The following is a 17,353-nucleotide window of genomic DNA, read 5'->3' as shown; positions in this document are numbered from 1 at the left end:
TTCCCACGAGCTATCAGATAATGCAGCGCGTGAACATCCCATGCACTCAAATAGACGAATTCAGCACAAACTTAGCCTTTAATCCGTTTCTTCTTTAATGTAGATATTTCGAAAATCTCTACACATGAACGATCATTTTATCTGGATGTCAGTCATTGTGTCTCTGTCTGTCTGTCTGTCTAGCTGCCCATTGAATTAGGGAGTTGTCTCGAAAAAAATGAATCCTTTTGATTGGAGTTTATAATTAGAAAATAGTGCTGTGTAAATTTGATCTATAATCAATAACTCCAAACTGTTCTATATGTTTAAGAGAGATTAGTGATACAGATACACTGAGCAAACATTGTAAAAAGCACCCCTAATGAAAAACACCTTGGGGAATCTTTTGTCTGTGACTCTTGGCTAGTTCTTCTGGCACTACAAAGAAGGTCCGTTATGGATTTGTTCGAATGAGGGAATCATAATTCCAGCCACGTTGGCCATTTGTGCCCCCCTGCTGTTTAAAATTCACTCATGTCAAGGTCAGTGTACATTTAGCCTTGTCTTGGACAAGGGGAGAGGGGAAATTGTCCATGTTTTTCATAGGAGGCAGGTGATGAGAGGCTACCATCTGTTCCTTTGATCAAGCTCTTCATTAAGTAAGAGGGTTTTAGGTGGTGAAAAAAGCTGTTTATCTTCAGTGCCCCTTAACCTCTTCCAAAGTTTCACCCTGACCCCCCTCCTCTGCCTGTTTGTGAAGATGATTGCGTATTTATGGATCAATTCATTGCACTGTTGTCTTACCACAGGGTATGAGCCATTGCACCATCCCTGAGCGTCGGCAGAAGCCTGAGCAGGACGCAAGGGTGTGCACTGTGTTCTGAGAAACAGCTAGTGGATATCTAGACATCGGAGAACGAGCAACAACCTGAATTATGTCTTACTATAACCGAGAACTGGTGGTATTTTTTATCAAATATAAACTCTCGCAGAGGAACTACCCCTGCAACCACATTGGACTTACAGAAGACACAAATCGGACTGATGGGGCTGAAGAGAATGGCGAGGGGGCAGCAGGAGCGACAACTCTTGTTAATGGCACCATGAATAGAACGAACGCTAGTTCCACTGGGACCCCACCACAATCCCCTGCTTCATCCCCCCAGCGTCAAACAAATGGGTCTGGGGGTCTAGACGCAGTGAAGGAGGCGCTCCGTGATTCTGCCAACGAGTTTGAGCTGCGCTATTCCAGAGCATTCAACGATCTTTCCTCACAGCTCCACATCACACCCGCCACAGCGTACCAGAGCTTCGAGAGCGTGATGGATGAGGTGTTTCGCGACGGCGTCAACTGGGGCCGAATCGTGGGGTTGTTCGCATTCGGAGGGGCTCTGTGCGTCGAGTGTGTGGAGAAGGAGATGAGTCCGCTTGTGGGACGCATCGCAGAATGGATGACCGTCTACCTAGACAACCATATTCAACCCTGGATCCAAAGCCAAGGAGGATGGGTGAGTTAAAATTTACTTGTTTTTTAACCTACCTTATTCTTCTTCAGTCAGCATTTATGTATGTTCAATGTGTCAGATTGTCCTGTTTAATATAAAGACTTTTCAAAGATTAAAAAAACAAACAAACTATATGGGCAACCTTGAAGTAAAAAGTTTTGTTACAAGGCACGTCTACCCCTTAAAAAATAAGGTTTTCACCCTCATTTTGTCACAAACCAATAAGACTTTGGGTGAACCCGAAGGTATTTTATTCTCTAATAAATCTAAATTAATCAACCAGTAGAATCGTAGGATATTTTAATTAGAGGACCATTGCAGTTTGTTAATAATTCATGGAAAGAAAGATACATATGTATCCTTGGAGTTTCCCTGTTTTCTTCAGTTAAGTAAGAAAATCCAATGTATTTGTTTGTTGTATGATTTTTTTTACTGCTTTACTGCTTTTTTATTGCTTCGAAATAGCCATTTAAAAGTTATCAGTATTGACCAATGCATTTTTAAATTTTTTTTAGCTGAACTACTCATTTAAAGGCTTATGTCCCTACTAGACTTGTTGTCTTTTGGGGTTTTGTGTGAAGCTTTTACAAGGCTATATTATTCCAGGAAAAGTGGATGTTATTGATGAAAGAGTGTGTTTCGCATGGTCAAATCTGCTAGCTCCCTTGGGTCCAAAAAGGGGCTGTTTTTAGCGCCTGCCTTTCTCTTGGGCCTGGGTGGGGATGCTGTAACTCTGTGGAGGGGAAAGGAATGGCAGATAAGATAGCAGAGCCACAGCCACTGGTCATTATTGATCTCCATAGTCTTCATTTTCAATCAGATTTCTACAGAACAGATCAGAGTCCAAATGGAGATGAGCACATATTTTAGAAAATAGAGGGGGATTCACTGGTAGTTCATTGTGTTCCTTTTATCTATTGTATTTTTGTTGATTTCACTTTTTCTCTTCATGTTTTTCCCCCTTGGTCAGCTGTCCAGTTGATGAAAGGCGAGCATGAGTAAAGTCATGTGAAAATCCTTTGTGCTGGTTCGCTTTATGTAGAGACTGGACGGGTGGCAGGTAATGGAGGGGTCCTGGCCAACTCAGCCTTTTCTCTTTGTGATCAGGGCTGTGATCTGATTGGGTGTGTAGTGGCAGTCAGATATGGAAGTGGATTGAAAGGTCATTTTTAACACGGCTGTTTTATTAGTTGGTGCATAGAACAGACGCTGTGATTGGCAGACTGGTTTTCATGCTGTTTATATCATTTTGAATATTACTTTTCATTTGCCAATGTGTCATGTACAGAACGTGCGTGTTGTTTTGTTTTGCTCTAGGAGATGCATTTTTTTCCTACACTGACGTTCCTTTTTGCTGTCTTGTGATGTCTGATTGCACAAAGAATCCGGAAGCAAGTAGAAAGCAAAAGTCAAAACGTCATTTTATCTAAATTTGGATCTTGTCATGTGACCACAAGAATGAAAACATTAGGCCACATAATAGTCAAAAACAATCTCTGCCATTGGGTGGATAAGCAAATTTGGATGCTTTGCCATTGGTTGGATAAGCAAGATGTTATAGAATTCAAACCTATTGTTATTGCCGTTTTAGACAAGTGAATCATAACTTTAACTTATCTACAATAAATTGTGTAATATTTATTAAGTTAATCAAATTTGTTTTTTTTTATTAGGATTTTAATGACATTCTCAAGACCCATACATATATAAACTAAATATTGCATACGGACCCTGAGTATGCGTCAATAGCGCCGCCATGTTTGTATAGTGCTTCACAAATGTCATTCAATCGCACTAGTCAAGACAGTGTGCCAATGTGAAGTTGCTGGACTTTAGCGCTGTGTACAGCTGTAGTAACGAGAAACAATAAAGGCAGAAGATTTCATAGGTAAGACTTCGTTTTTTATGTTTTTGTATTTTACAAACTTTTGCTCTAAACAAGTAGCGTTTTTGATGATAAAAACAGTCATTAACTGCATTCACCATAAGGTAAAGTAGCACCAACTCTAACTAAATACCCAGCTTATGCTAGTTTTGTTGAATAAAATCACCAAACAATGTAAATGAAATATGATAACAAGATGCCGTAATACTAGAAACTGGTGTTATTGTTGGCTAAGTGAATGAGTTGTTCATAACAGAGATTCATTCACAAATGAATCGCTCCCTCCGTTAGAATGAGAAGTGAAAGCAGGAGAGGAGGTGTGTTTCAGGATATGGATTCAATCGAATTTAACAGGTGAGGAGGATAATACATTTCATGCACATAAACACACACTGTCTGTCGGCAATGCCCGTGCGGTCCCTCATCCATCAATGTAGAAAAGTAATCTAAATTACAATTTTAGTCATTTAAAAAAATATTTGCATACTGACCACCGGGGGAAACCCATGATCATATATATATGTATATATGTGCAATGTTTCCTCTAGGATTTTTTTCAGCTGTGGCTGCAGGACTTGGTGTTATTTCAATGACAAATGGAGAAATGTCGTGAGCAGTATTACAAGTTAAGATCACATTTATTTATACGAGCATGTGAATGTCTTTGTTTGTGCGCTGATTTCCTCTGTTTGTGCACAAAGTTATAAACGTTGCTGAAGTGTGATTTTAGTTCGTTTATGTAGTATGTCTCCAACATTTATAAGATTTACTAGGAATATTTCTGAATTTCTCCAATAGACTTACAGATCGGCTTTAATGCGTCCTATAGTAAAGTAAAACAGCTACAAACTCCAGCAAGATAAAGTCATTGTATGAAGAACCAAAGACCTTTATTTATAAATAAAGTATAATTATGGAAACTGTGTTCATCTTAACTGAAAGCTACATCATCACGCACCTGTCAGTCAGTCAGTCAGCAAGTCACCTTAAAGGGTTAAAAAAAAAAGACAGAGCACCACAACAATTACAGAAACGTTCCTGCTGTTGTAATTTACTTACCTTTTTTTATGATTTATAGCCCACTTAAAAAAACAACAACAACAATGACTCACTGTTTTGAATGAGAAGCTGTAATGTAGCCATGGCGGGATGAATTTGGTGTGGCGCCCTACCAACCATGATGTGTATATATCTCTGTATCTGGATTGCTTAGTAATCCACTGCACCTTGGTCCCGTATTCATTCAAAGAAGCGCTACCCTGTACTAAAATGGCAGCTCTATTGACGCATTCCTTACAATAGACAGCTACAGGGTAGGCAACATCTAATGTGAGTATCTATGCTCACCTCAACATTTGTCAACTCTTTTGTTGAGATCTTCATCTTGAGATTATCACCTTAATACCTATTTCATAATTATCTGGCTTAATTCCTTTTGGGAAAATTAACTTGTAAAAGTCCTAAAGCTGTCTGTGAATTTAGTTTAATAGTATACTTAATATATACTTTTTGTGGCAAAAGGAATTGTCGAGTTTTTGTATCATGTGGGGTTTGATGAGTTGAATGACACAAAAGTGGGCTAATGAATGAAGTCTTGAGATCACACATCCTGAGGTTTTGCCCCAGCTGCACCTTTGGTTCGTCTTGAGCAGAAATTGTTGGAGTGTGCTCTTCATGTCACTTCCTCAGTGGGGAAGGAAAATGAGGTCTGTGTGTTTTGACAATAGGCAGACGTGCATGCGGTACATGAATGTAGGCCGTCCTACTGTAGACTCCCACTCAACTCTTTCTGTCTCCATCACTTCAATTTCAGTCTGCCAGCTGAACTTCAGCAGCGGTTGTCTTTCGGATGCTCTGTCTCAATCAGGCCAGTGCAGTTCATCTGTGCGCTGTGTCGACGGGGGGCAAGCATAAGCACACATGCACGCTCAATTTCACGGTCGAACAGGATAGTCTCTCTGGTGAATATTTTCCACACACTGAAGCGTTACAGTGGCGGGGGGTTCTCATGTTATTTATTCCTCTCAGTTTCTGCTTTGTAGTGAGACTTAAAAGGAAATCAAATGGGTGGCAAGCAGGGGTGTCCCCTTGCAAGCAGGGAATGCCCATTTTAAGTTTCAGTCTCACTCCACATTTCTCGCATTTTCAAACTTTTGGTAGCTTGTGGGTGTGCTTGCATCCCCCACAAAGAAATTTTTAACCAACTTTTGGTATTATTCTCTTTGTCTAGACAGAGTTAAGCAAAGAATGACAGCTGTGTGATGCAGGTGTATCACAGTTCATGCACATCAGGCTGTGTTATTACTCTGTGTAGTCTCTTCGCTGCTTGGGGAGAAGTGCTGTGAAACGGTAATAATGCCCAGAGGTGCACTCGCACTGACTCTTTCTTTGCATCATAATTTCAGTTGCTGTTCCTTAATCTACATGTTATAGGTATTCATCGGGTACTGTAGTTATTTAAGTCTCACTTGGCTTTTAATTGTTTTAGTTAATTAAAGCAAAAAATTAATGGAAAAATGTAATTGGCAGCTATTAAACAATGTTTTATACTATAGTAATATTAGAATTTTGAAAAACAATACTACAGGAACAGCATGTTAGTCAACTTAATCATTTCGAGTTGGACTAGTTTATAGTTATCTTGTGATTCACTAAACAAATTAGTTCATTTGTTCTATAATAGCTGTACTACACTTGTCACTCATTTTTGTGTCATACATTCAGAAGCAGCGTTGCTTCGCTTTTGAATTAGTAGGGCTGCACAATTAATCAAAAAAATGTTGAGATCTCGATTCGACCCTACACACGATTTTAACCAAAGACTATAGAGTACACAAGACATGTCATTCGTATACTTTTGAATGAGGAAAAGTGTAACTGTCAATGTGGCGAATGAAGCCCCGCCTTCTAGTATAGGAGCCAATCAGCGATCGCTATATGGCAAATAAAGCCCGCCTTCTGGTTCAGGAGCCAATCAGTGATTGCTATAGAATGACAAATCTCCGAGGGAGGGGCTCGGACCAGTTTTTGCACATTTTTGCACATACTGTGTGATATGAACATATAGAAATAAAACTAAATGGACGGTTGTTGTTTAATTGTATTGGTTATTCATAAAAAAATAAATGTAATCGTAAGCTTGGCAAGAATTTGATGTTTCCCCATTCAAACAGAATGCCCGAGAGGCGTTTCAAAGATGACCGCGAGTGAAATGACTTGCCTTAAAGAGACTTCACAGAGTGATCGTTTGGGAGCCGCGTGGGAAATAGGATTTACATTTGCATGTAAGTTTTTATTTCTCAAAATGATTGCAGCCATGGCATGAGCACACTTGGCAGTGAAAGAGAAACCGAAAGTGTGCACATCATTTAAATGATCACATTGCATTTTAGAGTAATGATTACGACAAGCATTTGATGTTTTTTCTTTCATAGCGAAAACAAAGTGTTGTGCATGAGAATAAATATTTGCTGTGTCAGTATTACTATTCTAGCCTATATAATGCAAGAGGAAATCTGATAATGACAAATGTTTCCTTTTACCAGTGGAAAAAAGGGTCTAATAATGTGGTCAATGACATAATAATTCATCTTCAGAATTAAGAATAGTTGTATTCTGATAATCACGTTACTGTGAATAAACAACCAGGACATATTTAAGTGTGTTCAAGTCCACCATTCCAAGTCTATATAAAATGTATCTTTTTAACCTACAGTAGACCTACACATAGGGCTAATATTATTTTTGTTTTACCATATGTTTGAGAATAACAATAATAATAATAGCCCACTCATATTAAGCTTTACTGTACATCTATAGAATCGTGAGAAAATTGTGATCTTGATTTTAAGCCAAAAAAAATCATGCAGCCCTAATAAGAAGTACAGGAAACTCTTACATTTTTAGTTGTATCTGGAAATGAACTCATGGGGGAGGCATTCAGTTTTTTTTTTTCCTACTCTATGGAGGAATGACTGACATCAATGAGTGCTCTAGTCACCACTATTGGAGTCCTGTGCCTAAGGGGGTGGGGATATTACCAATTAGGCTTGAATTATATGTCAATGTGCTTAGGGTAACTGCCTTTGTTCTGATAGGCTAGTACAGAATAAATTATTTGCAGTCGATGGTAGTTGGAAGGCAAAATAACAACACAGCAGGGGGTGGATCCATACTTATTCACTCTTATTACACCTGCTTTGTTCATTATATCTCTTTTAGTGTATGTATGTGTGTGTGTGTGTGTGTTTGGAAGAGAGAGTTGTAGTAGTCCCTGTGAAACCCTCATTAGCGTCCAGCGAGGTTCTTTCACTATCACTCTGCTCCTAACTAGAATAGTGACTTCCAAACACAACCAATCATTAATCATACACATTACTGTACTACACACACACACACACACACACACAGCAGTGGTGCGCTAATGCATTCTGATAAACAAAGGCCCACCTTTATCATGTGTTAAACACTGTCACCACAACAGAAGTCTTTGTGTGATGTGGGGCTGTTACTATGAGTTACATCAAAGGTATATGCATGCAAATACAAACATGGACATACCATATTCACACACACCCTTGTCTTATTGTCTGTCATGTTTGCACAAGAAACACCCACGGGACCACCCCCTACTCCCCATCCTCCATCATTTTTACTTTTTCTCCCGCCTCCATCTCATGTCCTTCCTTTATTTCGATTCTTCCGTTTCTTTCTTTTCGTCGTTCTCCCCCGCCTTTCCTTCGGTCTCACGTGGGTGGACGTGTTGCAGATCAGACATGCAACAACATGCCCGCGTCACCGCCGTTAGTGTCCCCGTTCACCCCTTCATTCTTTCCCATTCGTTCTGTGTCCATTCGTTCATCCATCATCCCTTCGCCTTACTGGTCATCTCTGTTTTGGCAGGCGTGGTGGCCATGTGGGTTGGTGTCACACCCCCCACAATCATTCGTCAAGCTCCAATACATCTGCACCGCCCATTTTGCATCTGTGCGTCGCACGGGAGACTGTATGTATGCATTTGTGCTCCTGGTCAATTGTGTCTAGGTTTGGATTGCGCATGTCACGATTTAAATGCAATGTCGCCATTGTTCTTTCATTTCATGGATGAGCCTCTAATTTGGCCGATTATTTGAAGGTATAGCACACGCTGAGCATGTGATTGCCTTAAACAAAGGAGCTGCGGATACACACACACATACATGCCTGCAGCATCCAGGTGAGGAACTTGGCTGTGAACACACAGTGACTGAAGCAGTATAGACACTGGTCCAGATGTTATGTAGGACTGAAAATCATTCGTACAACTGAAATCATTCGTACACTACTAGTTGTCAGCTGTGCTGCTAGTTACTATCCTCAAAGGCACAGTTAACCCCTGACCTTTTGGCTTAGATTTGTGCATCACTAATCTTATTAATGCATTAAAATAATTTCTTTGCAATGTTTTGCAAGGTAACTTCATTTTTTTGACTTCATGCACATGAATGTGTGTGTTGGTTTGTGTGTGGCTGACTGAGTGAAAATGGCAGTAAACAGATGGTGTGATTCAGTCTGTTCCAGCAGCCTTGTCACCAGCAAGACAGAGAAAGGGGGAGGGATGGAGCATAGGACTAACACTATGTTAGTGCACTCCTCTTATGTCACAAGCGGGGGGAAATAGGGGGGGTTCTGGCCTCACCTTCATGGAAGGTTGGGCTGATCCATTGTGCCAGGGTCATGGGGGGAACGAGCACTGCAAATATCAGAGAGGGATGGAGTGAGAATGAATGTTTTTGACCATGTAGCTACCAGTAGGGGCTTAGAAATATCACTCAATGTATATGGCAGCATCCGACTTTTTTCTTCTGTTGTTCTTTGCAGGACACCATAAGACAGTAAGTGACAGGATTTCAATTCTAGAGTGAACTGTCTCTTTAAATGCTGAGGCATATTTGAGTGTTTTATTTTTTTTTCCCTCTCACCCGAGTGTTAAATACACCTAGCATATTTTTAGATCCTACCACATTTGCTTTTCTGTTATGTTCTTGTGATATTCCCAGCATGTTTGTGTGCATGTGTGATCTTCAGCTCCAGTGGATTTTACATTTTCACTGCTCTTAGCTAATTAAAAATCTCCATATACCCTTCTCAGTGTGTAGTTCGGTTGTGTGGAAGAGTGACCTGCGCCTATAAGACTGGTTCTCCTAATGCACTTTGGTCAAGATTAGCCAGCATGATTGAACCACACTGTAATTAGCCCCTTATAACACAAATAATGGCCTGCTGAAAGGACTTGATAACCTTTTAGTGGTTTTATTGTCATTCCACTAAGCAGTGGGCCAGATAAAGTTTTTGTTCATCTGACAGAATTACGGCTTTAAAAAGCAGCTGTGCTGTATATTTGCAATCCACTTGTTAAGTGTGACGTCACGTGAAGCGGCTTCCGGGTCCAAGCGCTTTATTCAACTGAATGGGGAGACTCATGAAATGGTAATTATAAACGTTTACAAAGCGATTTAATACTTTCAAAAAATCACGATCGCAATATATATGTCCATGCCTAATATCCGATGGCCAGAAAGTGATTAATTTTTTTTATAAATTGTTAAATTTTTGGTATTTGTGATGCAGCAAGCCCAGAGATTGTTGTGTACACTGTGATTTTATATAAAATTAACTTTTATGTGTGATAGGAATAAAACGTGATCATAAACGAATGATTTCTCCACTCAAATGAATGGCGGCTTGGACCCGGAAACAGTGATACATACGTCACCACTTAACAAGTGGATTTGCTTTCACCCTTAATGTGTTGCGGGGCGAAGCAGTGGCGCAGTAGGTAGTGCTGTCGTCTCACAGCAAGAAGGTCAATGGGTCGCTGCTGGTTCGAGCCTCTGCTCAGTTGGCGTTTCTGTGTGGAGTTTGCATGTTCTCCCTGCGTGGGTTTCCTCTGGGTGCTCCGGTTTCCCCCACAGTCCAAAGAGTACAGGTGAATTGGGTAGGCTAAAATGACCAAAGTGTATGTGTGTGTGAGAATGTGTGTGTGTGTGTGGATGTTTCCCAGAGATGGGTTGGAAGGGCATCCGCTGCGTAAAAAAACTTGCTGTATAAGTTGGCGTTTATTCTGCTGTGGCAACCCCGGATTAATAAAGGGACTAAGCCGACAAGAAATGAATGAATGAATGTGTTGCACAAACGGTCTAAAGCTTTGCAGAGTGAATGGGTCATATGTAGGCCCACACGGAATCTGCGTGCGCAGAATTCCGCAGATTTTTGCTCATCATTGATTCTGTTTATTTACTTGTGTAAATATCTGTTTATTTTAAATTTATTCAGTTTTTGAATGAATTTCAGTAAGAATATTGAATAATATGAAAATATTTATATGATTTATTTACAATACAGTTTGTAAAGTAATATTTTCTGTTTTTTGTAGATATATTTTATGATAGACTTGCTTTGTTTACCAATGAAGTGGATCTAATTGGTTTTGCATTGTAAACATTAAATACAAGTTAAAAAGGTATTACTTTTTACTTCATATACAAAGGTTTTAGTAAAATAATTCTGCATAAATCAGCAGATTTTTTACAATTCTCTGCAGAAATAGCAAACAATGTGATGTCCACAGATTCCGTCTGGACCTAGTCATATGTTTATATTGTGTATTATATTTTATCTAAGGAGGGATTTATTTACTCTGTATTTAATGTTAAGAAAATGTATCCCTATAAAAATTCAATTGAATACTGCTGCTTGAACTGAGGTTGCTATTGATCTGTCAGGCCACACTAAAGGGCACCAAGACCGCTTTAATATTTAAATTTTCTTAATCTATTATCCGTTTTCAGTCATTCCGTCAGGTGGTGCTCACTGCAGAGCCACTTGGGCAGAGCTGAGCTCCAGCAAGGGGGAGCCTGAACTCCCACTCCTCCTTCCTTGCACTTCTTCTACGGGTAATGTCACTGGGGGTTAGGGTTAGGTGAAGGCATTAAAACAGCTTATAGGTGGAGGAGCGAGAGCTCAAGCTCCCCCTCGCTGAAGCTCCCCCTCGCTGAAGCTCCCCCTCGCTGAAGCTCAAGTGGCTCTGCAGCGAGCAGTGTCTCCATTTTTTTGGACCATTCACCTCCACACAGTTCTATTAATCACCGCTTCTTTGAGTTTGCGCATGCTTATGTTAGTCTCAGATTTTACAGTGTTGAGCCAACGAGTTCATGGGTGGCCTTTCCTCCTACTTCCACTGACCATTCCCGGCATGACTGCTTTCACGAGTGAATTGTTACTCATGACATGGCCGAAATAGGATAATTTCTGTTTGGTAATATTGGCTTCCAGTGAGGTATTTGGCTTTATGCACCCTAGCACTTGTTTGTTGGTGATTCTCGCTGTCCATGGGATGTGCAACAGTCTCCTCCAGCACCACAACTCGAAGGCGTCAATCTTTCTTCTGTCTTTCTTCTTGATCGTCCAGGTCTCACTTGGGTTGCTGTGGGGAATACGGTCACGTTGACTAGCCTTGCTTTAGTTGCAGTGTTAATGTCCTTTTCCAGATGGCATTCATGCTCACTGTTGCATTCCGTCCAAGGGTTAACTGTCTCTTGATTTCAGGTGTCTTGTCCTTTTTTCTTTATACAATTGGCATAATTTGAATTAGGCTTTCGTATCACTAAGTCCTTATCTACAATCATGGACCAACTTAAAAATAGCAAAAATTGATCATTGCACAAGCAGGTTTGTAGTTTTGAGATGATGTCATGAAGGTAGGGCTAAAAGGAGTACCTGACTCAGAGTGTGTGATGCTTGGCTGGTAGCAGATTAGAAGCAGGAGGGTAGAGATTGAATCAGCTTTTGGCCTGTGCCACTCTGGCTGGACACAACGTGACTTGCTCTGCTCTGACTGAACTGGCTTATGCTGGAAAATCAGGTCATGAGCAATTTCCTCCTCCTGTCTCACTCATTATTTATCCTCTGTTTTAAATTCTGACCATCCCTTTCCCTCCATCTCCAATAAAGCCCTTCTTTTTTCTGTCCAGCTTTCCCTCATTCCCATATAGCTCGTTGTTTTGAGATCAGATTATAGAGAAAAAAATTAAGGTCTTATCAGTAGGATTAGAGATGGTTGTGACTAAAGTCTGTGATGGAGTCACGGGCATTTTAAAGTGTCTGATAAAGTTTCTCTGATTAAAATCTGTAAGGTTGTTATGACTCTTTTCCCTTTAGACTTTGATGAAATCATTTTTTTTCCCTCCAAATCAACTGACTAAAATGATATGATGATAATCGTATACATTACTGTCTGTCCTCTGCCAATTAAAATCATTGCTAGTTTTGTGGTGCTTAGATTTAATTTTTTTTTATAGAAGGTATAAATCAAAATATGTAGTGGTCTTCGCACAATTCATGATTGATTTAATTTGTTTATTTATTAGATGGTACAGCATTTATTACTTTCAAAGCATGACTATATCTTGGCACCACACCATTCTTGTATATGCATGCATCATTCACCGCTCTTATGCTGGTGTTCTCCATCCAATATGCATAAGTCTTGCAGTCTGGCAAATATCCCCAGAGCCTGTGTCTGCCTGTGCGAGCTGGTTTAGGTCAGAGACTGGTAAATCTGGCTGGATCTCTGTTTTGGTCTGTATGTATGTGGACGTATGGAGTCTGTGTGTGTCACTGGGATTTGCCTGACAGAATGGGAGCTGATGGTGATGTCTCCCCGGTGAGATACGGAACAGATTGGAGTCTGAGCCCCACTCTCCTGACTCATTAATCTTCTCTTTAATTCATTTACGGTACGCACAAACATGGACACATTGGCAGGCGAGCACAAAGGACACCTCCCACCGACAGATCCTCCAAATATATGACCTAAAAAATGGGGAGGTGTGCCGCTTGGATTACTTTACATGCTATTATCCGGGTTTGGTGGAATTTGTTTTGTTGTCAGCTAAAGACTCCTTTAACAATTCAAGTGTCCTTACCTCTCATACGTAGCGAAACACAGGTGTTTTGAGGCAAAGGCTTCTGTAATTAGTAACATTGGATGTAAAGTAATGGATAAAGTCCATACTTAAAACTGTACTGTAACAGAATAAAGCAACCAAATTCCTGGAAACCTCATCTGTCAAGGCCAATGCTACAGTGGTTTCAAGGTGACCAATGTCTGTGCTTGGGAAACATCAAGGGCACTACTTTGTGTATTTGGATTAGTGTACAAATGTTTAGAAATGAATCTCTCTAAATTTATTTAAAGCAATTACAATATTGGCGGCCCCTTTTTAGAAAAAAAATATTAAAATACATAATTAATGAGACTAAGCAGTTTCTAATTGTTGTCTGTCAGTAAACTACTTAACAATTGACCATTGAATTGTTTCACTGTAAATTAGGCAACACAATTCGCGTTTGAATTTTTTTAAAGCTGGGTAAAGGTGTTGCTAACATTTATTTAGTAATTAATCCCAGGATAAAAATGAACCAGAAGCATTTCCAGTCCAATTGAAGGTACATATTCCAGTATGTCTTTTCCATTAAGATAGTGACTCAGAGTGTGAACCACTAAACCCACTCTGGCCATAAAGAGTCACTTGCTCCCTATAAAATGAGAGAGAGACTACATAATAAATGTTTGCCCAGCATGAAAGTGTTTGCTGATGTCATTGGCATCAAAATGGTAAACACCAGGCTGACATCAGAAATCCCATTTACTGTGAATCATGTGCCTCCACAACATCGCCCTCTTGTAGCAAGTGAGATCAACCTGAACGAAAAAATGATGACCATCAGATTGATCAGAGAGGTGACTGTGGCAAACACGGTCTTTGACCTTGTTGTTTTACTCTTTTTAAAAAATGGTGCAATATGATTTCACCATCCTGCTTGTTTTGTAATAATCTTGTAATTCTCAAATGCCCATGACAGTCACATCACAGTCTTGTAATGGTTTAACTGAGTTTGTCTTTCTTTTGTGTGCCTCCTTTCCTTTCTCTTCACCATCCCTACAATCATGGAGTGGAAATGTCTGGTTTCAGCTTGAAATCTAAATGACTCAGCAGAGATTGAGAGAGAAACAGCAAGGCTGATTCTTGACTCTGCACTGTTGGAATTGGCTTTTTTTCCATCCCTCATAGCAGTTTCATATCAGCTGATTTATACAAAGAAATGAGGGTGTCTAGCATTCCTCAGCGATTGTGAGGAAATCCTGCCCTTCCGGCCTCTCTGTATTTGTTCTGCTCACCCTGGTGTGTGAGGATCATGGCAGAATAGAATCCCACTGCTTTCCTCTTGTCTCACCCCTCATGCTCAATGCATTTTAAAGAGGCCAGACGGTATCGCAGGCCGGGAGCCTATTTTGTTATTCTCAGAAACCCTTTTAACATTCCAGGTTGTTCTCTCATCTGTTGGGAACTTGGTTGCTTTGTTTAGTTGCCAGCCTCAGGCAGTAGATATCCAGGTTGGGTGCTTTCAATAGTGCTGCTTCCAAGGAATCACTATTAGTATTGCTAAGGGTTAGGGATTTGAACAAATCTATTATGTTTGGGATTCAGCATGGGTTGATAACTGCTTTCAAGTTTTACCACCATTTGGAAAAGTAAAGGTTTTAAAACCGCCAACATTTTCTGTCATACCTTTCTTATTGTATATGGTATATATAATTAATTTAGCTTTTAAGGGCAATAGTATCTTCTGCATAAAAGGACCATTTACATCAAAAGCTATTGGGCAGCCCACAAAATAGGAAACAGGATCGCTTGTACACCATGCAAGCAGCATGGACTTGAACCATGCTTACTGTATATTCAAAGAAAAGAAAAATATCCAAGGATGCCTTTTCAAGTTGTTAAGAAATTTAGTTTTTTTCAAAATAAATAAAGATAGCCGAAGTCAGTGTTTATTTTAATTATTTAGGCTGACATGTTTACTGTTTCAATATACCTTTAATGCTTCATTTAAAACATTTAAGAAAAAGCTTATTTTAGAGCAGTAGTCATAATACTATGAAAAAAAAAAGGTGAAACCATCATATTTCTATCCAAGGTTATCATACCGTCAGAATATTATACCGACCCATGCATACTAAAGATAAAACCTAACTGTGTAACTTGATCTGCGGAGTTTGTTATTGTTCTAAATGATCAATTTACATGTTAAAATCTAATTGAAAAAGTCCCATAGCTTTGCATGAATCTAGAATATCATAGTGACTTGGATGCTGGGTATTTAACTCGAGAAGCCACTTCGTTTTATCTAAAAAAAAATACATGCTTCCTTTCTAAATATAGTGGATGAAAAACCATTTTGTGAAACTGTATTTATAAAACAATAGTAAATCATATTGTTTACAGTAGAGTTGTGCATTGGCACAATATTATTTAGCGGTTTCCAGATATTACGATGTATTATTACATCCCTAGTCAGAAGATACCTGATGGCTTAACACTACAGAATATTATTGCCTGGATTAAATTCATGCTCTTCCTGTCTTTTTAAATGGTCACAAAGTATTTATTCATAAAAAGGGCCTTCAGATAAGACTATTTCAGACAACAGCCCAGGGACAGGATACAGAGAAACTAATACTCATTATAGAAAGATAGTGTCTGCTTGGTTTAAAAAGCCATTGTGTTTTTGAATAATGTTTAATTTATAATGTGCATCTGGAAATTTTCTTCAGTTTGATAAACAAACATATAGAACTGCTAAAATAGACACTTGCATTTGCATTGCACAAATTTATGTATTTTTTTCCAATGTTTCTCAAATGATTGTGATTGGCCAGCCAAGCAAAAGAAAAAACAAAGGCTGAAACAGAATTATTGATGAGAGAGAAGATAGAGGACCATGACTCATCATACCCATCCCTCTCTATCTTCTGTACAGTGACACCAGTAAAGAAGAGTGACCATGCTGTGTTTTGTGTTAGATGTGTTGTCTTCGAAGTATGTGTGTATCAATCATCTGGTTAAAAACAGAACAAGCTGTTCCGGAAAGAAAGACTCTGGCTTCACAAATGCCTTGAGGGGGTTAGGGGGTCAGGATGGTGTAACAGTGGAGAAACCCAATGCTCTGACTCCACCAAACCAAACTGTAATTTCTCTGTACGGCCCTTTTATAACTGCCTAAACAAATTGCTCATCTTCTAACAGGAGGATGTTGGACGTACTTGATGTAATACACTGATGTCAACAGAGTAACAGTAACCGTATTGTGACTGTAGCTACATGGTGGTGAGGATGACTCCATTTCGGTGGTCCGCCTCTCATCATCTCTGCCAGCTTTTATACCCCTCTAGTACCTCTTTCTTGCCATGCTCCTTTCGAAAACAGAATCAGCCCCTTTCTTGGCCTCTATTTGGATATTATCCTATGCTAACTAACAAAATGCAGGCACCTTGCACCTGGTTTCACTCTCCTGTAGGGCCAGGTTTGTATGTGCTCTTTGTTCAGATAGGGCTGTGGAAAATGCCTGACAGTCACCGCTGCCTAGCAGCCAGTATCTCTAGGGAATGTTCGCAGAACCTCAATGTTGTTTGGAGCCTCTAGAAATCAGGATTCTTGACAGAGTAAGGCACTTATACAGAAACACAATCTGTCACACCTACAGCAGATCAGTGGGTGTTTGGGAGTGGATCTTTTAAGGTGTAGTTGCAAGATATACAAAGAGTCATGTTGTTTAATGAACTGTTTAAAAGGCGAGTCATAAATGCTGTCATGATGGTCAGACTTACTATTACACAGTTTTCAGAGACATGTCAGGACATGTGCTGTACCTGCTTTGGTGGGTATGGGTTTAATAAGCCCCTACACAGTGTTTCAAAGGATAGTTCACTTTAACATGAAACTTTCAGTTTTAGTCCTCAGTCATCAAACCCACAGGACTTTTATCTTCAAAAATGTAATTGTTATTGAAGCCTGAGATTTCTCTCCCTCCACTAAAAGTGACTTTACATTTCAAAATGTTTGTTAAATAAATCTACATCTAAGCTTGTTTTTTAAAGATA

The 17,353-nt window shown here is 39.6% G+C and overlaps 1 protein-coding gene across 2 annotated transcripts in view; it reads left to right on the top strand.

The window, feature by feature from the left end:
• bcl2l1 (BCL2 like 1) overlaps positions 1–17,353 on the top strand; it is a 31,254-nt gene that overhangs the window by 1,662 nt on the left and 12,239 nt on the right. For both annotated transcript variants that reach the window (XM_005162026.6, NM_131807.1), the window contains 1 exon segment: positions 789–1,487. In XM_005162026.6, the coding sequence (XP_005162083.1) occupies positions 915–1,487 (573 nt within the window). In that variant the 5' untranslated portion in view covers positions 789–914.

Source organism: Danio rerio, chromosome 23, assembly GCF_049306965.1.
Source record: "Danio rerio strain Tuebingen ecotype United States chromosome 23, GRCz12tu, whole genome shotgun sequence".
Lineage (NCBI taxonomy): Eukaryota > Metazoa > Chordata > Actinopteri > Cypriniformes > Danionidae > Danio > Danio rerio.
The sequence above is the reverse complement of the archived record's forward strand: the minus strand, read 5'-3'. Positions and strand labels throughout refer to the sequence as shown.